Source organism: Liolophura sinensis, chromosome 2, assembly GCF_032854445.1.
Source record: "Liolophura sinensis isolate JHLJ2023 chromosome 2, CUHK_Ljap_v2, whole genome shotgun sequence".
Taxonomy (NCBI): Eukaryota; Metazoa; Mollusca; class Polyplacophora; order Chitonida; family Chitonidae; genus Liolophura; species Liolophura sinensis.
Window position 1 is genome coordinate 4,115,691 of NC_088296.1, and position 24,828 is coordinate 4,140,518.

Here is a 24,828-nt window from a genome sequence, read left to right on the forward strand (position 1 = left end):
ATCGATAGGAAAATGCAGAGGGAAAAGTTATGATAGCGAAGGCAATAGGCCTATGAGTGGGAGAAAATCCGTCTTGGCTGTCACGTTACAGGAGTTGGAACCGAAAACGTTGCCACTCATTATACCTTGTAATGAGTCATCAAAGAGGCAAAAGCTAAAGACGGTTTGGAAGTTACTCACGAAATTTGTACATTGATCCAATACTCGCCCATGACCCTTCACGCGTAAAACATTGTTTGATAACCTGAAAACTAATATTCAACCCGATTCACCCGATTCAAAGTTAGAGTACTTTGTCCTACGCGCTGGACTGTTCGTGCAAATACACTAGGGAGCATTTTTTATAACTATAAAGTTTTATTTAATCTATGGCAAGACAGACACTACAATGTGTGACAGACACTGAAGTGAAAGCTAGGATTATTGGAGTGCAGTCACAAATGAGAATTATTGCTCGGACCATGGTCTGTGTGGTCGGGGCAGTTCCGCCGCCCATAAATATGCCCCATGGGTCTTAAGGAAGCAATTTTAAATCTCTTCCACTGTCAGAATTCTTCAATAACACGCAATATATATATACACCTAAAATATTTGGGGAATGTAAAGACTAGAGATTTAAACTATAAAGTTAATGTCAAGTTTTGGCAGATTACTCACTTTCAAAAACTGGCACAACCTTTATTGGATTGCTAAATAGTGTATGGCGTTTGCAGAAGATACGTTGGAAAATGGTATAAAGTTACTGAATGTTATTGATTTAATATTTAAACCCTTCTTCCTACAAACTTACAGAACAGGAAACATTCCTGTCATTTCCATCATTCGAACGGTGGTTTTATGCCAGACAATAAAGAAGAAAAAAAAAACAATTGTACGGGTGAGAAAAAAGAAATTAATCAAAAAGAAACTAAGAGTACACTTAAATGTTTAAAAGGCTTAAAACGGAGTATGTCTTTTCTGGTTTGTCAGTAACTGATACTTCATATTTAAAGGCTTTTTGTGATTAGCTCATAACTCTAAGTGCAAACTTATACTAACTGGCGGAAGCGTGCACTGGAGGAGACTGAGTAACTGAACAGGTAAAGCACTTAGGTTGTTACAGATATTACATGATCACTTTAACACAAATGACTGTGACTTTTTTGTTCGTTACAATATTCATAAGCAGTAAAACAACAAGCAATAGTATTTATCTTGTATTCCCTTTGTGTTTTTTGTACATGTAAGTTGGATGTGTTTTATGTTCACTATGGGTTTGTCCTACATACATTTAATATATTTTGAGCTCTTTTTGGGCTTCCTGAATGTCAGATTCATTTTTCGTTCTTTCTGGGTTTGTTGTGCGTCTCTACGTCCTCTATGTGTATGGGTTTCTTTTACATCTGGTGCATTTTGTATCCTCTCTGTATAAGGGTTTCTTTTACATCTGGTGCATCTTGCGTCCTCTCTGTATATGAGTTTCTTTTACATCTGGTGCATCTTGCGTCCTCTCTTTATATAGGTTTCTGTTACATCTGGTGCATTTTGTATCCTCTGTGTATATGTGTTTCTTTTACACCTGGTGCATTTTGTATCCTCTATGTATATGTGTTTCTTTTACACCTGGTGGATTTTGTATCCTCTATGTATATGTGTTTCTTTCACATCTGCCGTATTTCGCGTCCTCTATGAGTTTGTTGTACATCTGGTGTGTTCTTTATGAATTTGATGTTAATGTGATGTTTTCGGTATGAGTTTGTTCTACATTTAATGCATTTTCCGTTTTTTATGAGATAATTGTGCATGTAATATATTTTGTGTTAGCAGCGGGTTTGTTGTTTCTCTGATGTATTTTGTGTCAGCGGCGTATTTGTTGTTCTTCTGATGCATTTTGTGTTCTCTGTGAGTTTGTTCAGTTAACATGTGATAAGATATCAATTCTTTACTCATCTTATGTACTTTCTTTTTCTGTACCAGTTTAATGCCGCTTGAACTCCGTGTGCAACTGTTCTAGCTATGGTCTAATCCCATTATACTAGTGTCAGAAAATCCATCTTACGTTCCCACCAAAATAAAAACTATTCTAATGTGAAAACAAATATAAATGGCTCCCTCGCTTGCCACTCAGCACTGGAAGGATAGAGCTAAGAAATAGGGGTGGTTGGTCCTGTGTCAGTATAATGTGACTAGGTGGGGTGTCATGTGCGGTGTCTTGGGCAGGGTACATCTATGGCTGCAGCCCTTTCCTCGCATGGACACGCCTTGCCACAAGAAAAAACACGGTATATGTGTACGCACATATGACTATTCGTCGTTATGCCGGTATGGCTAAAAAATTGTTCAGTTCGACGTAATGCCCCAAACATACATTGTACATACATATGCAAACTAATATAAGTGATTTGAGTCCAACCGCTAATGTAATTTTAGGGAAACTGGTATATTTCTTAAAATACGGCATTCGCATATACCCTAGAGTTAAAAGGGAACTGTGCTAACCCTATTAGAGCATAAATGTGTAAAAGCATATTGAGGGAATTACCTCCCCTCCTCAGATCACGTGCATTTCTCAGAACTAAGTATTTTCTGTTTCAGACTGCGCAGTTTCGTGAAGGTGCGAAGCACGGTGGGATCTGTGCCGACGGGTAAGTTATGTAAGATCGAGTACGTCTATTTTCATGGCGGGATGTTTATCGGGTGAGGGAATTGTCTTTACTCCGTCGTATTAATAACTCTCAGACAGTATTTAATTGGTCTGGTCGTCCTCAAATCGACACAAAGCAGACATACCACTGGGGCGTGTCTTTATATAGTCTCTACCCTCAGCCTGTGGGTAAACCTCTAACACTGTCGATACGCAGTCAGAATATTTCCATCTCACGGAACACGACAAATTTTGGTTGGCGCTGTTAATTGTTTTGATCTTGTCACTATAAATACAGGGCGTTGGTACGTAAATTATTACTGTCAGGTTCTGAAGCATTGACCTTGAAAGGCATTATGCAGAGTTATGCTTAAGATCGATTACTGGCTGTGACGTGTCGCCTGTGGTACATAAAGTCGAAACAACCCAACCCGGGATCGCTCCTTGTTTACTTGCTTACTTGTTCACTGTGTTTACCACGCTTGCCTGCCTGAAACAAATATAAAAACTTTTATGTAAGCGACCTTCCCGTAATTATGTATATTTTATAAACACCCAGATGTATATTTATGCATAAAGTGACAACATGTAGTATTAACGCCACACACGGCAGACATTACAGCCTCGCCTATTGATCACGGATAATGGAGGGTGTGTCTTGACACAGCTTGGCCCGTCAGGATGGTTGTATACCTACATGTAGGTCTGATGATAGATTAGCTAGGGCTGTTTGTGTGAAGATATAAGTGACACTAACCTACTTCTACAGACTACAACTTTCATATCTCCTGTCCAGGCTAAAAGGTTGTCTTTATATTGTCTGGTCACCATGGCAGCAGCCCTGTATCTGGCTAGAAATGTATCTCACATTTCTGGTGCGCAGCGAAGTCGTCATTTAGGGTTTAAACTTTGTGTGTTTCATCAGTCTTGATCGCACGATATAGCTCTGGAAGCTGGAAGAGTTTGACCTGTCACAATTTTCTCAGCTAGGGAAACTTTAGACATTCGACCCGATTATCATATAATGTCCAGTTCTCATCACCATCCCTGTAATCCAGACGTTTGATTCGATTATCATGTAGAGTTAAGATCCTTCCCGTGCCACTGTAGTCCAGACTTTTGACCCGATTATCATGTAGGGTCATGCCGCCTTCACTACCACTATAGTCCAGACGTTTGATTCGATTATCATGAAGAGTTAAGTTCCTTTCCATGCCACTGTAGTACAGATGTTTGATTCGATTATCATGTAGAGTTAAGTTCCTTTCCGTGCCACTGTAGTGCGGACCTTTGACCCGATTATCATATAGGGTCATGCCTCCTTCACTACCACTATAGTCCAGATGTTTGACCCAATTATCTTATACCTGAAGTCCCACCATTTCTGTTGAAGGTGCTAATTGGCTGGTCCTACCTATAAATCAGGAGACTCTCATTTTTGCACACCAATCTGCTATTCGTGGATGGAGCTTTATAAAGGTGTCATCATTGGCAAACACATCTGACCAAATTGGCTTGACCAGGTGTTTGTCAAAAAAATGTCCGGTACATGATAATTGCAAGAATTGCCAAAGTTTTAACTAAACAGTTATTTCCTCTCAGGGAAGCGAGGCGCTCAAACTAATACATGTAACATATGGATAGTAATGCTTCTTCAGCAATAGCAACAACAAAAAAAAAATACTTTACCCCATATGTTCAGAGACTGCACAGCAGATGCAGACTGTGTACTGTGTTGAAATTTGGATATTTTCGTAAATGGGAGGACCTGTATTGGTGTCAGTCTAAGTAATTAGCTAATTTCATTTCAGCGAAAAACCAAGTGTGTAATGGCTGAAAGCAAGGAAAATCGTGAAGAAGTTCTCACATGCCCGATTTGTGTGGAAACATTCCGAAAACCAGTAACGTTACCTTGTCAGCACAGTTTTTGCAGAGAGTGTATCGGTGTCTATGCTGACAAGTCTAAACCTGGACAGACAGATGAGGCCTCCTGCAGCACACGGAGTGAGGGCGTTCACCAGCTGATCTCATGCCCTGTATGCCGGACATCAACCAGTCTGGGGAGAGAAGGTGTGGCTGGTTTGCCTCCCAACTTTCATCTGGCAGAAATAGTGGAGAGGTTCTCTTCTGCTGTGAATGTTGAGGATGACATCCCATATTGTTCCCTGTGTGAGGATGATAATCAGGCTAAAGCTGTCAAGTTTTGTACCGACTGTTGTTTACTGTATTGTAAAGACTGTTTGGCTTCTCTTCATCCCATGAGGGGGGTTATGAAACGTCACCGGCTGATTTCATCCCTGGAGTACCTCTCACAGGAAACCCCACAGCGACAGACCAGCGGCAGGGGTGAACAATCAACTCAGCAAGCGTCATGTGCAAGACATGGTGAGCCATTCTGCTTGTACTGTGTACGGTGCAGGATGGTGATCTGTGTGGGGTGTGTGGTTGACCATCCGGAACATGCTGTGAGGGATATATCATCTGCAGCTGAGAATTACAAGGTAATGCAAAAAAGACATTCGTACATCAGCCATCAACCAAAATCGATGTTCTGAGTCCTTAATCGTAAGGTCAATTCCCAAACAACGATTAACATAACACACGAAAAAAACAGGTAAAGAAATTGTACCAAGTACATGAAAAAACTAAGAAATTGTACAAAGTGCAAGATGACCTTGAATAAAAAGGTACAAAGTGCAAGATGACCTTGAATAAAGAGGTACAAAGTGAACTGTAGTAAACAGTTTTCAATGATGTGAGAAAGACGTAAGAAAGTTCTAAGCGAATGACTTAAATCACTGTCTAAATCGTGTACTATGTAAGTATGTAACTGGATAATCAAAATAAATATGTCATGATTTGGAACTTTATATTGACCCATAGTTTGTGATCTATAGTGAAGAATGGGGCTTTGTGTCCTGTACTGTAGTGAGTTGTTTGAAAGACGGATTTTTTAATGTAACTTTTCTTCCATTACAGCCAGCTGTTTTAAACAAGACTAGTGAACTGGAGAAAGTGCTACAAGAAACTAAAGAATCAATGTCAGGAGTTACTAGGCTGTACAATAAGATACAGGTTGGTAGTTTTCATGACACTTGGTCAACTTGTGATTTATTGCATACTTGGCGACTCATTTTGCGTATGTAAATTATTGCTTTCATTCACAAATCCAGTAAACGTACAGCTGTCAATCATCTAGTCTTGATAAAGCTGCACTTTTTCACATATTATATAGGTACATTTCAATTAAGCAGTTAAACCCGAACAGCGACGATATTTTACAAGAACTTAAACAGGGTAATACACGGACTGATGCGGGGATTCATTTGCACGACGGACGAGTCTGTTTACCTCTTTCTGGTTTATCTAATCAGACTATTATATCATTATTGTGACTTTCTTCTCAGTAACATACGCACGATATGCCCATCAGGCAACTCCAGTAGATACATCATTGCCGATCATACGTTGTCACAATATTTATAGTAGTATTGTATATACGTACTCCACATTTCTTGGTTTTATGTTAAATGAAAAGCTAAATTGTACGCTACACATAGAATGTATTCGTAAAAAGGTCTCGAGGAATCTAGGTATATTAAACGACATTAAGGATTCGGTGAATAAAAAACGCATTTTATTCTTTATTATTCTTATTTTTCATACTTGAATATTTTGTGGGTAAACACATATAAGTCTCACTTGCAACCTCTGCAAATATTGCAAAAAAAACGCGCTATTCGAATTGTGACTATGTCTAGTTCCCTAAAACAAATAAAGCCACATTTTTGTATGTTAATGGGATAGAGCAAGCTCCATGGAGCTTTATTCCGCCAGTATGTTTCTGTATGTTTATATGATTCTTATGTTTTGTATATTATATTGGTGAATAAACAAACAACAACAACATTTGTGATGGGGGGACACCTGGGTCTCTTAACGCCAGTGTGACACTGTTGGTGTTTGAACCAACCAATGATACTCTCCACAGCATAAAAGCTGCACCATCTCACCCTGCACGGATCACCTGTTGTGATGTTGAAGCAACAACACTTCTGAGTCGACATATGTATACCGCTAGACTAAAGGGAAATCCCCTGTAGCCAGGCAGTGCATTGCAGATAAAGTTGTGTGGCACTTATATTTCACCCTGTTACACAGACATGTATAGCTCTAATGGTCTGGATAAGATAATAACCGATTTTTCTGTTCGGCAGGAAAACCAGAAACTCCACACTCAAGAGGTAGAAAGGGCTTATTGTGCAGCCTTGGAGGCCTTACAAGCCTGGAAACAACAGTCCTTAGATGGCATAAAAACCCGCTATTCACAGTGGAGTGTGGAGTGTAACGCCATACTCAAAGATTTTCAACTACAGGCCCAGGAAGTGGAGAGGATGGTACAGGCTTCCAAGGATATGTTGGCATCAATGGACGTTGAGTTTTTACAGGTAAGTCAAACAGCTGCCTCAGCTCCAGTTAAATACCTCCACTAATAACCACACAGGACAACCTGTCATAATTTGTCAGCTTCAGAGAACATATGAAGTTTTCTTACATGTATGGGCTGTAGATATCTTTATTTTGACCGCTCATTTGTGAACAGATGTGATATGTATGTATCTGTCTGTCAGAATTTCATATATATTGGCTAAAATGAGCAGACCAGGTGACCCAAATTTTAGAAGGAATACAGTAAGTAAAGAATCTTAGTTTCAGTATCATGGTTACATCAATTTATATGTATGCTCAATTCTGTTTGTTGACAGGGTTCCATGGACTTCACCAAAACGTATGTATAAATGTGTTATACCTCTCTAGGTTTGTTATACTTGTGCACATGACTATTATCTGCAGATGTATTTCTGTAACACTGAGTACCAGCGCTGTAGTTGTCCAAAACATGACCCAAGTTTAAAGTATATCTAGTGTTCAAACATACATTTGTTCAGACAAATCAGACCTAACCTGCTAGGAAAAGTATACTGTACATCATGACATTTTCAGAACTGTGTGGTACACAGGATTACCACACAACTGTGTCTCTTTGTTTTCTTTCCTCTTCTCACAGAATTGATGACCAGCTGAATGAGATAAAAGCAGATTTGGAAAAACATGAAGTCAGCAGAGAGAAGCTTCTAGATTCTGTACAACATGACCAAGTTGTTACTAGACAGGTGACTGTGAAAGAAACAGTACAAGAATGTCAGGACTTAGAAGCAGCAGTCGGTGGGCAAATGTCACCCCTACGTGTTACAAGTAGGTTCTTATATAGGTAGGCCAAGCATATACAAACTAATGTGTGGCCTGCAATAGGGTGGGCCAAACAGATACAAACTTATGTGGGGTATACAGTAGGGTGTGCCCAGAAGACACAAACTAATCTGAGATATACAGTAGGATGTGCACAGAAGACACAGACTAATGTGAGGTATACAGTAGGTTGTGTACAGAAGACACAAACTGATGTGAGGTATACACAAGGATGTGCCCAGGAGACACAAACTAATGTGAGGTATACAGTAGGGTGTGCCCAGAAAACACAAACTAATGTGAGGTATACATTAGGGTGTGCCCAGAAGGACACAAACTAATGTGAGGTATACACCAGGGTGTGCATAGAAAACACAAACTAATGTGAGGCATACAATAGGGTGTGCCCAGAAGACACAAACTAATGTGAGGCATACAATAGGGTGTGCCCAGAAGACACAAACTAATGTGAGGCATACAATAGGATGTGCCCAGAAGACACAAACTGATGTGAGGCATACAATAGGGTGTGCCCAGAAGACACAAACTGATGTGAGGTATACAGTAGGGTGTGCCCAGAAGACACAAACTAATGTGAGGCATACAATAGGGTGTGCCCAGAAGACACAAACTAATGTGAGGTATACAGTAGGGTGTGTACAGAAGACACAAACTGATGTGAGGTATACACAAGGATGTGCCCAGAAGACACAAACTAATGTGAGGTATACAGTAGGGTGTGCCCAGAAAACACAAGCTAATGTGAGGCATACAATAGGGTATGCCCAGAAGACACAAACTAATGTGAGGTATACAGTAGGGTGTGCCCAGAAAACACAAACTAATGTGAGGTATACAATAGGGTGTGCCCAGAAGACACAAACTAATGTGAGGTATACAGTAGGGTGTTCCCAGAAGACACAAACTAATGTGAGGTATACAATAGGGTGTGCCCAGAAGACACAAACTAATGTGAGGCATACAATAGGGTGTGCCCAGAAGACACAAACTAATGTGAGGTATACAATAGGGTGTGCCCAGAAAACACAAACTAATGTGAGGCATACAATAGGGTGTGCCCAGAAGACACAAACTAATGTGAGGCATACAATAGGGTGTGCCCAGAAGACACAAACTAATGTGAGGTATACAGTAGGGTGTGCCCAGAAGACACAAACTCATGTGAGGTATACAATAGGGTGTGCCCAGAAGACACAAACTGATGTGAGGCATACAATAGGGTGTGCCCAGAAGACACAAACTGATGTGAGGCATACAATAGGGTGTGCCCAGAAGACACAAACTAATGTGAGGCATACAATAGGGTGTGCCCAGAAGACACAAACTAATGTGAGGTATACAATAGGGTGTGCCCAGAAGACACAAACTAATGTGAGGCATACAGTAAGGTGTGCCCAGAAAACACAAACTAATGTGAGGTATACAATAGGATGTGCCCAGAAGACACAAACTAATGTGAGGTATACAGTAGGGTGTGCCCAGAAGACACAAACTAATGTGAGGTATACAGTAGGGTGTGTACAGAAGACACAAACTGATGTGAGGTATACACAAGGATGTGCCCAGGAGACACAAACTAATGTGAGGTATACAGTAGGGTGTGCCCAGAAAACACAAACTAATGTGAGGTATACATTAGGGTGTGCCCAGAAGACACAAACTAATGGGAGGTATACAGTAGGATGTGTACAGAAGACACAAACTGATGCGAGGTATACACAAGGATGTGCCCAGAAAACACAAACTGATGTGAGGCATACAGTAGGGTGTGCCCAGAAAACACAAACTAATGTGAGGTATACAATAGGATGTGCCCAGAAGACACAAACTAATGTGAGGTATACAGTAGGGTGTGCCCAGAAGACACAAACTAATGTGAGGTATACAGTAGGGTGTGTACAGAAGACACAAACTAATGTGAGGTATACACAAGGATGTGCCCAGAAGACACAAACTAATGTGAGGTATACATTAGGGTGTGCCCAGAAGACACAAACTAATGTGAGGTATACACCAGGGTGCCTCCTTGTTGCAGGACGGATTTCCACGGGCTCTTTTATTTAGTGCTACTTCACTGAGATGACTTACCGAAGGCAAGTAAGCCGCCCTGCCCGAGCCATTATACTGATACGGGTCAACCAGTCGTTGCACTATCCCCTTCATGCTGAACGCCAAGCGAGGAAGTTACAACTTCCTCTTTTAAAGTCTTAGGTGTGACTCGATCAAGGATTGATCCTGGATCTACCAGCCCCGAAGCGGACGCTCTACCAACTGTGCTATCCGGGCCGGTTAGGGTGTGCCCAGAAGACCCAAATTAATGTGAGGCATACAATAGGGTGTGCCCAGATCTGATTTTGTACATTAAACTCATAGTACATGGAATATGGAGGAAAAAGGAATAGAATGTATAGTTGAAGCCAGAGTTAAAAGAGGTGTGGGGGCAGGAAACAATAGGTGTGGGGTGAAAACATCAAGACATACATATATATATATATATATATATATATATATATATTTATAATTGTTGATCTACATTTCTTTCATCACTTAATATACGTTTTTCTTTCTTAGTCTTGAAATATTTAACTGCAGAAAATATTTACTGTGAATCCAGCAATTGATTACTACTAATAATTCTGATAGATTAAATAGTCTTTGCGGTTTTGTGGCAATGAAAGTCACTGGGTAAGTTACTTGTGATGAGTTACCTCCCTTACTACACAAACGGCTTTGGTACTCCACGAACGACAACAGGCCTACTACAGCTTCATAGTGAATTGTGTGTTCAAATGTGCCATAACTGACAACTAAAACCAATGACTGGATAGAGGAAGGTATTATTCTTGTTGTAGGAGATAAGTTTCGAACAAATTATATCACTAAAAGTCTGTATTTTAACCCAGTATTTAGCCTATTTCATAGGGCTACCCATCATTTAGTGACGGATCCTTGTCGAAGTTCAACTCTTTCATGCTGGCTGAAAATGACAGAGATCTGTGTATAAATTAAATTCGTGTCAGCAGTATATGTCATTTTATTCCAAGAGATTGTGTTGAGAATTAAAAATACAGTATGTGTACAGGTATTTACACCTCAGTCTTACAGCGTGTGTTTATGGTTTGCTGTTGTTTATGCTGCTTCTGTTGTGTTTTTGCAGAGCCGACGCTGAGATTCACAGAGACAGACGACAGGAAGCTGAGAATCACTGACAGCGGCTGTGTGGTAAAGGGTGAGGACTTGTCCTGGGGGTGGAGGAGAGCTGTGACAGACGGGCGTTACCAGACGGGCGGGTACTACTGGGAGATACACATCACCTGTTCACATGGCTGTGACTGTCGTGTAGGAGTGACACAGGAGAGCTGTGGCGTGAGTGAGGAGACAAAAGCTGGCCGTAACTCCTGGTACATTGTGATGGACTACAGTGGTCATAAGGTCAGGTGTTATAGTCACAGTGGTGTTGGTGAGATCAAACCTGGCTATCGACAGTGGAGACGTTACACACGACCTCATCACCTGGGTGTGTACCTGGACTGTGATGACCACACACTGACAGTCCTGGACTGTGACAACAACCAGGTAATGTACACTGTCAGTGATGTTATCGTCACAGAGCCTCTCGTGCCAGGGGTTGAGTTTGGCTGGTCTGGATCTGTGTCTGTGTCTGCTCGTCTGGTACCGGGTGACTCTGCAACTCTGCCTCCTGTTCTCTGTGATATGATAAGCACTTCCTGACCATCGGGTAATTATTCATTACATCTTTTCCATCATATTATAATTTGTTGAAATAGACTTTAATTAGACTGTTTTGTTAAGTCTTTTTTTTTTTAAAAAATGACCAGTTTGTAGATGTTTTAGTTAATGTTAGCAGTGTGGCTAATTCAGTATGTATAGCTTCTTCTGCAAAGTGGTCAGTGATCTGTCACAAGCTTACAGCTTGGTGTAGTTATACACAGTCTGTCTGACTTGTCCTGAACATCAGTGTCAGTTTTCTTTCAGACAAAATACATGTAGATAATGACTGGGTAGTTTTATTTCTAGTGATGGTGACTTGTAAATCAGCATAATCAGGAGTGTAATTGAGCAAAACAGGTCAGAGTTTGTACTTGACAATACGTATAGTCAACATGTTACATGTAGTAGGATGTACATTTGTGACAAAAAACCTTGTAGAAATAAATAACCAATAGTCTGTATATATAGAATAGTGCACTTACCACGTAACTAACCACAAAATTGGGTTACACTTTGTCAAAACTGCTCTTGTTTGGTGCACTGGTCTCTTGTACCTTACTTCGTGGAAACTTGCCGCAGTATTTCACCCAACTGAAAAAAAATGTTTTGCCTCTCACAGAACACGAGTACCTCAATATCGGGTCTAACTACCAAAAACAGCCTTTTTCCAAATAACTTTCTCAGAAAGTGGCTAAGGGTATAGAAAATTATTTTTCTTACCATGATCAGGCCAGTACGTCACAACCCATGAGTGGTTTCAGATTAAATCGTAAAAACGGACCAGATCAGATTGACGTTGTTGTTGCAGCGCGTTACACAAGATAATTCTGTTTTGAATTCCGGTTGACCCTATGTTGTCTGCATGATGAGGTTAATCCTATGCTGAACAAGAACTGTTTTAGGATGCCATTATCTTGATAACATTGTCAGCTGTAAGTTTCTCCTTTCCTAAACGTTTCTCTGTTTGTCAACTTTGCTTATTCAAACTTTGGCGTTCACAACAGTTTGTCATGATCTGGGCATAGTTTGAGTATGTGACATGTTTACAAGAGTAAATATTTGAAGCTGTTTATCAGATTTTTATCTTCAGTATAAACACATTGACATTTACTGGACTATTTGTGTTTATTGAATACCTCTACCACATTACTATGTAAACATCTAACATATTTTCTGTAATAAACAGTTACGTCTTAGTTACTAAACATTTTTTTATGAATAAATACCCGTTGGCATTAATCCAAACTACAATAAAAATGTGTTTAGAAAACACTTTTTTTTTAGTGTGTACTGTACATCTTTAACCTTTTCAGCCGCTGAAATCTTTACTGGAATCTGTGCATACATTTATTAGGAAAATGATGCTAAAATGATTTGTTTGTGTCACTCAGTATGTAAACTTCATAAAAATGTGCCAATTATTTCTCTACGCTCCGTAGTTCTCTAACAATATTTCAGATATATGTATTGTGGCTATAACCTTTTTTCCTTTAAATGACTTCTACATGTAAGTGCTGTGATATGACCTGTGACATGTATTATTGTATTCACTGTCCTCTAAGCATTACGCCCACATTGTGATATTTTCTAATATAGTTTCTAAACATATGCATGTACATCAATTATGTCGCAATTTATTCAGAATATAGTTTGTTTTAACTCCTTTTTTTCTTTGTTTTTTTTTACTTGTATGTCCTTAGCTTGATGAAGTAATTATAGTATCATTGTTACATTTGTTTTTTTAATTCAGATCCTGTCAACCCTTTTTCTTTCATAAATGTAAACAACTTTTCTTGTACACCTGTTAACGTTGATTCTCTTTTATTCCTACATGTATGAATAACTACGACATGAACTGTCTCCTTCTTATGTTTAATTAACTTCACCCAGAGCTGCAGACCTACACGTCCTTAATTTTCTCTGGTCATAAGTGGGAAGGTCGTGAGTTTCCCCCGCGCTCTGCCCAATTTCCTCCCATCATAATGATGACCACTGTCATATAAGTGAAAAATTGCGTACAGCATAAAACACCAGTCAAATAAATAAATAAGTACATGTGCTTAAAGTAAATTAACATATATATCCCACACCCTGACATTATCTGCTTGTAAGTTTTTCACAGCTGGCTTGTAATGGTCATGTGTCACTATGTGTGCTGTACAGAAAAGATTAATAGTTTCATTTTAGGTTTAACCTCCAAGACCACCTTTCGTCACCAACTTGATGTGCAGCTCAATTCATGTATCCAAAGGGCTTCTGTTGTCATCTGTGACTTTGTCTGGGTGTTTTTGAGTTCCCATACATGTATTTTCAGTAAAACACACAACAATGTGTCAATGTAAAATCAGCTGGTAATCATCTTTGATCTCTGAACTTTGAAAATGTGAAAGTCTGGCTTGTACCTGATTTACTTTAGGATGCAGCTTCATCCCCAGTACTGTTGCTATGACAACCTGTGGTCAAGATTATGAGGTAACTGCACCATCTCATCAGCTTGCTGTTATTTTCATGTCATTTTTTGTTGTATTCATGTATGATTCAGTGACATTTTGCCAATCTGTCTTTTGTGTTCCAACTTCTGAAACATATGTTTAATAAAAATAAGTGATTGTGTAATATGTAATCGTCGTTTGAATGGTTGAATTACAGTGTCAATAAAATGTAGTATACACACTTAAATCATGCACAATATGTAGCATTTTTGCAGTTTTACGTATACCAATTTCACAATCAACATGTTCAAGTTACCTGATGTGTATCTTCTCAGGTGTGTTTCCTCTCTATATGATAACTTGTTCGTATATTATCTGATAAGACCTGATGTGTATATCTTCTCAGGAGAGATGGTTTTTCCCCTCTCTCTAATACCGGGCCCACACATTACCTGATGTGTGACTTCTCAGGAGACCTCGTTTTCCCCTCTCTCTAATACCGGGTCCATACATTACCTGATGTGTAACTTCTCAGGAGAGCTGGTTTTCCCCTCTCTCTAATACGGGGTCCATACATTACCTGATGTGTAACTTTTCGGGAGGGGCTGGTTTTCCCTTCTCTCTAATACCGGGTCCACACATTACCTGATGTGTAACTTCTCAGGAGAACTGGTTTTCCCCTCTGTCTAATACCGGGTCCACACATTACCTGATGTGTAACTTCTCAGGAGAACTGGTTTTTCCCTCTCTCTAATACCGGGTCCACAAATTATTTGATGTGTAACTTCTCAGGAGAGGTGGTTTTTCCCTCTGTCTAATACCGGGTCCACACATTACCTGATGTGTAACTTCTCAGGAGAACTGGTTTTCCCCTCTCTCTAATACCGGGTCCACACATTATTTGATGTGTAACTTCTCAGGAGAGGTGGTTTTTCCCTCTGTCTAATACCGGGTCCACTCATTACCTGAATTGTAACTTCTCAGGAGGGCTGGTTACATCCTTGCGATAACCCCCTCTAATACCGGGTCCACACATTACCTGATGTGTAAGTTCTCAGGAAAGATGGTTTTCCTCAATCTTAAGGCTTTAAGCATATTGAAGGCTGAGTTTTATAGTCACTATAAAGAAGGCGAAATCCAGCTCATGCTGGTTTCCTCTCCGGTCGTACATGTACGTGGAACGGTATACTAGCAACTTGTGGATGGTCGTATAAATGAAACATTACAGAGTGCGGCGTAAAACACCAACCAAGTACATGTGTATAAAGAAGGCTCCTTATTAACTCTCCACAGGTGAAGTTCTAAAATTACCAAGGTTGGGCTTCAAGCTATTATGCTGGGCAGGATCCAAAATTTTAACTCATGATTTCATGGTGGAATCGTAACTGACAGACCCACAGTACATGTAATGCCTCACATAATGTGAGGGGAAGCGAAGAATTCAGTTAACCCACGACTCTTTCCTTGTGTAGGATGATATGATAGATGTGATGGGCGCCAGGTGACGAGGTATTGACGTAAAAAGCTACAAAATCAGTGGGGTGGGAGGATGTGTGTGTGTGGGGGGGGGGGGTGGGGGGTGGGGGGGGTGGGGGGGGGGAGCTAAGTATATATGTTACATAGAAGGTGTGCATCACGATATTAAGAGTTAAAGCATGGAGTGTGAAATAAATACAGCGCGCCTGGCGTTAGACGTATGTCATAACACATCACAGCAGCTCGTAAAAATCATTAATTTAAAGTTTTATCAATTAGGGGAGAGTGGGGCATAACGGACTAGCTAACTCTGGAGGGTCAGGTGCTAGTCTCGGTAGTTCCTTGGGTAGTGTACAAACGATTATGTGATAATCGCCTACGTAAACTCTCATTATAAACATAGCCAGGAACCTCACATGCCGACGGTTGCGCCAGTTGTTGAAAAAACGCTCACAACATAAAAGTCCGTTTTGCCCCGTACGTCAGGGCAAAACGGACCTATAGCGTTTTGCCTCATGAGATATTTGACACGTAACTAGGCACTGGCATTACGCTTTTTACTCTTTTAGTTTAAATGAGGTAAACAAAGGATTTCCAACACACATCATGTAATATTCAGAGCCACGAATGATACAGATAACTGTGCAACAGCTATGGTAGACTCACACATGTATGCCGGTGTGAAAAAGGCACAAATATGAGTTTTTTTCACTTCTATGTACAGTGTTTTCCATAAAAAGTTTGCACATTTAATGAATTTTAACTAAAAAGCATACTTGATATTAACGTATAAGATAACAGTTGTTAGAGAGAATCAGAAAGATTTCATCGGACAATAAATCCAACTTGTTGGTTTACAAGCGTTGTCTACATTTACATGTACGAAGTCCTACAAGTGTGAGGAAGGACACCTGAACTGCATCCCAGGCTGGAGTTGAAAAGCGTTTACTTGGCACTTAACACAAAAATACACTCAGATGTGTAACTTTGGTTTTAAGTTTTGATATGTAGGCCAATATACAGTTTTATTTTTCAGTTTAAAAGTAAAATATATAACAAGCCCCTATATGATTTCCAATATGACTTCAAACAAATGTCCAATGACATTTATATGTAACCCATTATTGATATAATTCATTTTGCTGAAAAATGTATATTTCCAATACTTATAAATACATATAATAAATAAAATTAAAAAGTTGGTCATTAAAATATATTCAAAGATAATTAAGATATATATATATATATATATATATATATATCTGTCTGTCTAAATAGTAATATACAGCTGTAAATGAATGATACAAGAACACGTGATCAGCAAAGTCAGAGGTTGCAATACCCTAGATGGCTATAAACTCCTTTGTTAACTGTGACAAATGCAGACATTGCAGATACTTATGTTGCTACCTTTTCTTTCATTTTCTTTTATCTGTACTGGTTTTTCTAAAAAAAAAAAATATGTTTCTATATCGTGGTTAAGCAGCTTATTTATTTATTTGATTGGTGTTTTACGCCGTACTCAAGAATATTTCACTTATACGACAGCGGTAAGCATTATGGTTGGAGGAAACCGGGCAGAGCTCAAGGGAAACTCACGATCATTCGCAGGTTGCTCCCAGACCTCCCTGTGTACGGCCGGAGAGGAAGCCAGCATAAGCTGGACTTGAACTTACAGCGACCGCATTGTTGAGAGGCTCCTGGATCATTACGCTGCGCTAGCGCGCTAACCAACTCAGCCACAGAGGCCCCGTCGGCGAGTTTTAGCATAACCATTTAGGACAATGCTTAATACTGGCCTTAGCATTTTATGGTCCATGATGTCTTCACGACGGTCATTGGCGTACCAGGGTATAATTTTGGAGTTTTAGATTTGTCGACGACTTACGAATAGTTCTTTCTGCAGCTGTTAAAATAACTTTGCTTGATCTGAGGAGAGCATTGGATGGTATGGAAGTCTGACGGGGAAAGAGCATTGGGGTAGGGGGTGGAAGTCACTTTATCTGTCCTGAAAAGAGCATTGGAGGGGATGGAAGCCGCTTTGTTTGATCTCAGAAGAGCATTAGATGGTATGGAAGCCACATTGTCTGTTCTGGAAAGAGAAATGCAGGAAATGGAAGCCTCTTTGCCTAACCTGGTAAGAGCACTGGAAGGAATAGAATCCCCTTTGTCTGACCTGGAAAGAGCCTTGGGGGGAATGAAAGTTGCTTTGTCTGTCATGGAAAGAGCATTGGATTCATAGAAGCCACTTTGTTTAATATGATTAGAGTACTGGATGGTATAGAAGCCACTTTGTCTGTTCTGGAGAAAGCATTGCAAGGGATGGAACCCGCTTTGTTTGATCTGGGACGAGCAATCGAGGGGATGGAAACCGCCTGGGAACAGCATTGGAGGGAATGGAAGCCCCGTTCTTTGACGTGGGAACAGCACTGGATGGAATTTAAGCCGCTTTGCCTAACCGGGAAAGACCATTGGTATGCGTATTTGCATGTTTGTATTTACTGGTTTCTCTAACGTTTCGTTTTCGTTTCCAGTGTTAACTTTAGAGATAAAGGTTTATATATGCGAAGATATATCCGAGCTGTACCTTATATAACATTCAATTGGCTTGCGTGGGTCTATTCTAAAGATCCAGAAATGAGATACAGTTGCTACCCCCACGTTTAATATATGAGACGTCAACCATGCGACACATTTATATTATCTATAATAAATACACGTACTGTAAAGTACAAGGTGTACCAGTGAGGTCACGCCTTTAAGTCCAGCTAACAGAGCCTTACGTTATTAAGTTCATTTTCGCTGTATGGTGAGTTGCAATGGATGTCCACTATGAAAGAAAAGATCTCCTAATCTGTGTGCCCAATACCACTATATGTGACGAATAATATTATTAGTTTTAGAAGAAGCCTTCCGGTATAATATGCCTGTTTGTACATGTATATAATGGCAGTTTATTTGAAGAGTCTTCTAGGATGTCATGGCTTTCACTTTGACTGCTTTTTGTAAAGGTAGGAGAGTAAACAAAGCAACAGACTTCAAAAAAAAATATTTCCTTCCTGGCTTGCTCAAATTTGCTATTTATCTCAAGGATAGACTAATTTCCAACCGCTTTTCTCTAAGACTCGGTACATTCGTTCACATGTATGATGTTTCCATGGTAGTAACAACTAACATGGCCGACACGTAGGCACATGTGGAATATTACCTTGGACTGTTGTTTTGTAACGATGGTTAAAAACGCGTCTCTGGATGACCGCTTATCTGGGTGAGTACCCCAGCTTCAGCATTTTGTGTCATGGTCATGGAGGATTTCATTATTCCAGCTCCCTTGCTGCCTGATTTCTTCAATTCAGTTATCTTCATTCATTCATTTTATTAGCTTACAAGGAATAAAATAGAAAAAGAAAGAAAAACAATGATACATCTGGATAATCGACAAGAAAAGGGACATTCCATCAACAATAAAAGTTTCCTAAATTACTTACTTCTCCCTGAACAGTGGGCTGGTATCTTACTTTGTTGTAACCAAATATGTTTCGGGATTGAACGTAACCTTAGTTGTTTTAAATTTGGGCATTCCATTCGGAAATGGTACTCATTGCCTTCTCTGGTAGTATCACACTTTGTAATCATCGATCATTTCTGTTTTAATTTTACCAAAGACCTGTCTCTACGGGGAGTCTGTGGTTACTTGTGGTAAATGTAGCAAGACCTTTGCAAGTCTTTGGATTTAACACTGACATATAAAGTTCATATGTAATATCCTTACTTCTGATTCCATATGTAACCAAATCCAGATTCACACAAGACATTTTCGACCAATGATAACGATATAAAATGATATACATTGCGTAAAGAGTACATCGGTTGATAGTTACAGGTGAAGAAAATATAAACATCGCATAAAATTCAGATGAAAGTGTGCCAAAAGTTAGTCGTAAATTCATATATTCACAACATAAGTTCTTCACTAGTTACCGAGTCATTACAATCAAAAAATAATCTGTTACATTTAACAGGAAATCTGTTGTGTGAATGATGACAGAATGCGTTCTGTTAATATAACACAGTATTCTGTAATATTCAACACGATGTTCTCTTTGTCTGATAGAATCGTTATATTAAATAGTCAGGCCATTTGTGTTATATTTAAACGTAAGAAAACAAAAACAGTTCAGATGAAAACGTGCCACAAGTTAGTCGTAAATGTGGTCTTCAATATTTTTTCTTTAAAGAGAAAAAGACACCGAAAATGATTCTTGTATGATGAGCATTTGTGGTCAAATTTTGGTTACATTGTTTCATAAATATATTTCCACTAGAATTTGGTCTTTTCAGCTAATAAATGTGTTCAAATTGGATTTTGATCATATCTATATTTTTAATATATTCACAAATATTATCATAATTCAGATTAAATGCCTATGTTTGTATGGAAAGAACAAATTTACATTCAAATACTAAGTAAATTTATTAGACACACATCACATTCATATTTAGAGCATTATTATGCAACAAGGATAAATACCCACTAGATTGTAAACATATTTGTATTGCAGAGTAAATCTACGAATTTATAACCCCAGTTATTCACTTTACCTATCTCTTTCAAAAATATCTGCCTTTCGACACCTATACTGTTTAGGAACTGCGGTCTTAACACAAAAGATGCATTATTACTATCTCACTCAATATAATCAGTCAACAAGTCCTCTGTTTCAATGTAGTCACTTATCATAGCAAATATATAGCGAAAGTTGAAATCTCCCATCAACCACATTCGTTTAAAGCTGGGTCCAAGCGTTTGATGTCATCTTGTAGTTCTATAAAACAATGTTCGGTATTGTCTGATCTTATAAGAACTCCAATGACAGATTGTTCACTCTTTTGGCATGATGGTTTGTAACATAACATAATTTGAGACAGATATTATATCAATGTCTCTTAATCGTGTTCCCAACGCGGCGAAATGACCCCAGAACTTCTCACCTATGCGGTAGTTGTGAGATCAAGCTCAAGCTGACTTCGTCTCCGGACTGGGTCGTCATGGGTTTTCCCCGAGTTCTACCCGGTTTCCTCCCACCATTATGTTGGCTGCCGTCGTATAAGGAAAATATTCTTGAGTATGGCGTAAAACACTAAACAAATAAATAAACCGCTTAATCGTGTTTCAGTATGAAAAGAGCACCACTCACGTCAGGCTCTAAAAGTGTTCTGTAGGGAGATCTAGGATCGAGCCCGCGTGGTGTCATACCAAAAAATGGCACTTACTGCTGCTGCCTTGCTAATTGAGAGGTTAGAACAGGGCAACAGGGCTGGTTGGCCTTGTGTCAGTATAATTTGACTGGGTGAGGTGTCATGTCTGGTGTCTTCGGCATGACACTTCAGTGACGACAGCGCTTTGGCGCTATGGACTCGCCTTGCCACAAGAAGACTCAATACATGTACACACACCTAATGACTGCTCGTCGTCCTAGGACTGAAAAATTGTTAAGTACCACGTATAATTCCGAACATACATAAATACATATTAAAAGTATTGTGTGTCGTTGTCAACATCCATCTGGGGATGGGCAGCACCGGTGGACTGGTTGAGACGAGACAAGTAAGGTGACTGTTAAACAGGTACTGCTGAACAGGTACTGCTGAACAAGCACCAAAATTGCCTGCAGTCAGTGACACGTAACAACACAAGCTCTACACATGGTTGTGTTTTAAGCTCATGTTCGTGCTAAGAAAATGAAGTTAGAACACTTTTTCTAATTTATATTGTTAAAGTCCATAAGCTGGGTTTCGACGACAAGAACCAATTGCCTCGGGTGACATCATAATTCGCGTGTTACAATTCCATACCACCACACGAAGCTTGCAATTTTCACTTCAACATATCAAAAATGCAACCTAGCATTACCACCATTTTTTGAGATGTGGTTGCTTAAATTGAAGTCATAGCATTCCGTCACCTTGGTAACCTCCAGAGGGATAGGAAGTAACAATGGCAAAAAGTTTTAAGTTCTATCTAAAACATACAAAATTCTGATATATTTTCACTAGTTGCAAACTAGCAGTGCAGATTTTTTTGTAGTGCATCAGCAGCCTAAAATGTCTGTACATTTGGCAGTATTGCCCAATCAGTGCTCCTTCACTTCAGTTCGGCAGAAAATCTTCCACCCAACTACATGAATTGCGCATGTGTAACCGAAATATGCGATGTGCCACCGAAAGTAGCACATCTCGTGAAACCACTCAACGTCTTGCACTGGACGCTCCCTAATATGTCCGGGCTATAACTCCAACTGTTTTTCACGCGGAATTTTCATTTTTGGTGAATATATGCATACACTGATTACGATGTGACGCGACTCACATTTGTCCATTTCCGCGGTAGCCATGGTTACCAGGCAGTCATTTTCCCTATAAATACTGTATAAATAGATATGATTTCGTGTCCGCGCTATACTCCAACTGTTTTCCACAAAGAGTTTTAATTCTTGGTGGATACATAGTTACACGATTGTCGACGTTTCACAACTCACGTGTTGTCATGGTAACCACTTATTTATCATCGACACCCATGAAGATTCCCCTCAGCGGTTATACTCACCACAATGCTGCTGGTAATCTTTTATACACTTCAAGCAAATGCGTTTGTTGGGGCGTATGTTGTGTTCACCTGAGCTCTTGTTAGTGATAGTGACATGTAAATCAGCATAATCGGGAGTATCACTGAGCAAAACAGAATGCCATTTATACATGACAATACATACAGTCAACATGGTGCATCTGTGGCTTTGTCAGGGTGTTCTTTCCGTTTAGAATCCCGATACATGTATTTTAAAACACACAACAATGTTTCTATCTAAAATCAGGTGTCAAATCATCTTTGATTTCTGAACTTTTACCTGATTTACCTTAAGAAGTGGCTTTATATCACCAGTACTGTAGCTATGGCAATCTGTGATCAAGAGTGCGTGTTGTACACAAGTGCACTGTTCTGTTTCCACAGCTTTTTTTTTTGTTTTTGTGTTTTTTTTAAATCAATTGTTCTTGTATTGATATGTGACTGACATATGAGTCGTGAGGTGATATTTTGCACATTGTCTGTCCTTTGTGTTCCCACTTCTGAAGCATATGCTCACTAAAGTTAAATGAATGTGTATGTCTTCATAGTGTCTTTCACCGTATGTAACAGTTTTATGTATACCACTTTCACATTTAACTAGTTCAAGTTACCAGATGGGTATCTTCTTAGTAGTATTGGCTTTTCTCTCGGTCTGATACCTGATAATAATATTCCCTAGTGTATCTTCTCAAGTGTGGTGAGTTTCCTCTTTGTGTGATACTTGGTCCACATATTACCTAATGTGCCTTCTCAGGTGTGCCGTGTTTCTTCTTTGTCTGATGCTCGGTCGAGAAATTACCTGATGTGTATCTTCTCAGGTGTGCGGTGTTTCATCTCTGTCATATAACTGGTGCACATATTAACTTATGTGTAACTTTTCAGGAGCGGTGGGTTCCCTCTGTCTGATACCTCGTCCACACATTACCTGATGCGTGTCCTCTCAGTTTTAAAGGGTTTCCAATCTATCTGATGCTTTGTCTACATATTCCCTTAAAGCAGTTTTACTTATACCAATTTCAGATTTAACTAGTTCAAGTTACCTGGTGGGTATATACACGTATATTCACGGTATATTCAGGTGTGCCGTGTTTCCGCCTTGCCTGATACTTGGTCCACATATTCCCTTATGTGTAACTTCTAAGGTGTAGTTTATTTCTTCTCTGTGTTTGATACCTTGTCAATGTATAACCTGATGTGTATCTTCTCAGTTGTTATGGATTTCCTCCCTGCCTAATACTCCGTCCACATATTACCTGATGTGTATCTTAGGTGTGCCGTGTTTCTTGATTGTCTGATACCTGTTTAAATATTCTCAAATGCGTTTTTTCTCAGTTGTGGTGGGTTTCCTCTGTCTGATACTTGATCCACATATTCCGTAATATTTAACTTCTCAGCTGTGGTGGTTTCCTCTTTGTGAGATACTTGGTCCACATATTACCTAATGTGTCTTCTCAGGTGTACCGTGCTTCATCTCTGTTATATAAATGGTGCACATATTAACTAATGTATAACTTCTCATGTTGGTTTCTTCTGTCAGAAACTTCTTCCACACATTACCTGATATGTATCTTCTCAGTTTTAACGGGTTTCCACTGATACTTCGTCCACGTATCCCCTGATGTATATCTTCTCAGGTGTGCCGTGTTTCCTCCCTGTCTGATACTTCGTCCACGTATCCCTAGATGTGGTTCTTCTCAGGTGTGTAGTGTTTCCTCCCTGTCTGATACTCCGTCCACATATTACCTAACGTGTAATTTCTCATGTGGGCTTTATTTCCTCTCTTTCTGACACCTTGTCCATCTATTACCTGACGTGTATCCTCTCACCTGTTGTGTGCTTTTTTCTCTGATACCTGGCATGAATATTCTCTAAAGTGTATCTTGCGTTTAGGTATGATGCGTTTCCTCCCCTGTCTCATACTTGGTCCACATATTATCTAATGTGTAACTTCTCAGCTGTGCTTTGTTTCCTCTCCATAAGATAATTTGTCCATCTATTCCCTGATGTGTATCTTTACAGCTGTAGTGGGTTTCCTCTCTTTCTGATACCTTGTCCATATATTCCCTGATGTGTATATTCTCACCTGTGGTGGGTTTCCTTTCTGTCTGACACTTGGTCCTCACATTACCTAATGTGTAACTTTTCAGAAGAACTGGTCTTCCTCTCTCTCTAATACAAGGTCCAGACATTACGTAATGTGTAGCTTTTTTACGAAAGCTGGTTTTCTTCTCTTTCTCTGATACCTCCTTCTCACATTACCTAATGTTTAACTTATCAGGAGAGATGATTTTCCTCTCTCTCTAAGACGAGGTCCACATATTACACGATGCGTAACTTCTCAGGAGAGCTTGTTTGCCTCTGTGTTTAATACGGGGTCCTCACATTACACCTTCTTCTTGTTATCTTCCAACATGAGGAGGGTTTCCTCTTTGGCCGACACCTGATCCCCATTTTACACGGTATCTATCTTATTTGGTGTGGTGCATTACCTCTCTGTCTGATACCTGGTCCACATATTACCTGATTTATATCTTCTTAGATGGGGACAGTTTCTTTTCTGTCTATTTTTGAGCCCACACATTATATGATGTGTATCTTCTCGGGTACGCTTTGTTTCCACTCCGTTCAATTCCTCACATATTACCTTGTACATTTTCACACGTGCGCTG

At 39.6% G+C, this 24,828-nt stretch overlaps 1 protein-coding gene across 1 annotated transcript; it reads left to right on the plus strand.

Annotated features, from left to right (window-relative positions):
- Nucleotides 1-2,558: 2,558 nt before the first annotated feature.
- LOC135463015 (E3 ubiquitin-protein ligase Trim36-like) lies at nt 2,559-11,626 on the plus strand. The gene is made up of 7 exons (XM_064740335.1): nt 2,559-2,624; nt 4,435-5,124; nt 5,603-5,698; nt 6,841-7,071; nt 7,390-7,412; nt 7,692-7,879; nt 11,052-11,626. Exons 2-7 carry the CDS (start codon nt 4,453-4,455, stop codon nt 11,624-11,626), a joined length of 1,785 nt encoding a protein of 594 aa, XP_064596405.1. The 5' UTR covers nt 2,559-2,624; nt 4,435-4,452.
- Nucleotides 11,627-24,828: the final 13,202 nt, after the last annotated feature.

What these genes read in the sequence shown, in the direction of transcription:
- LOC135463015 (XM_064740335.1), top strand. Translation starts at nt 4,453, where the DNA reads ATGGCTGAAAGCAAGGAAAATCGTGAAGAAGTTCTCACATGCCCGATT. An exon ending in CTGCAGCTGAGAATTACAAG is followed by an intron (nt 5,125 to 5,602) that starts GTAATGCAAAAA and finishes CTTCCATTACAG; the next exon opens with CCAGCTGTTTTAAACAAGAC. An exon ending in TGGACGTTGAGTTTTTACAG is followed by an intron (nt 7,072 to 7,389) that starts GTAAGTCAAACA and finishes GTTTGTTGACAG; the next exon opens with GGTTCCATGGACTTCACCAA.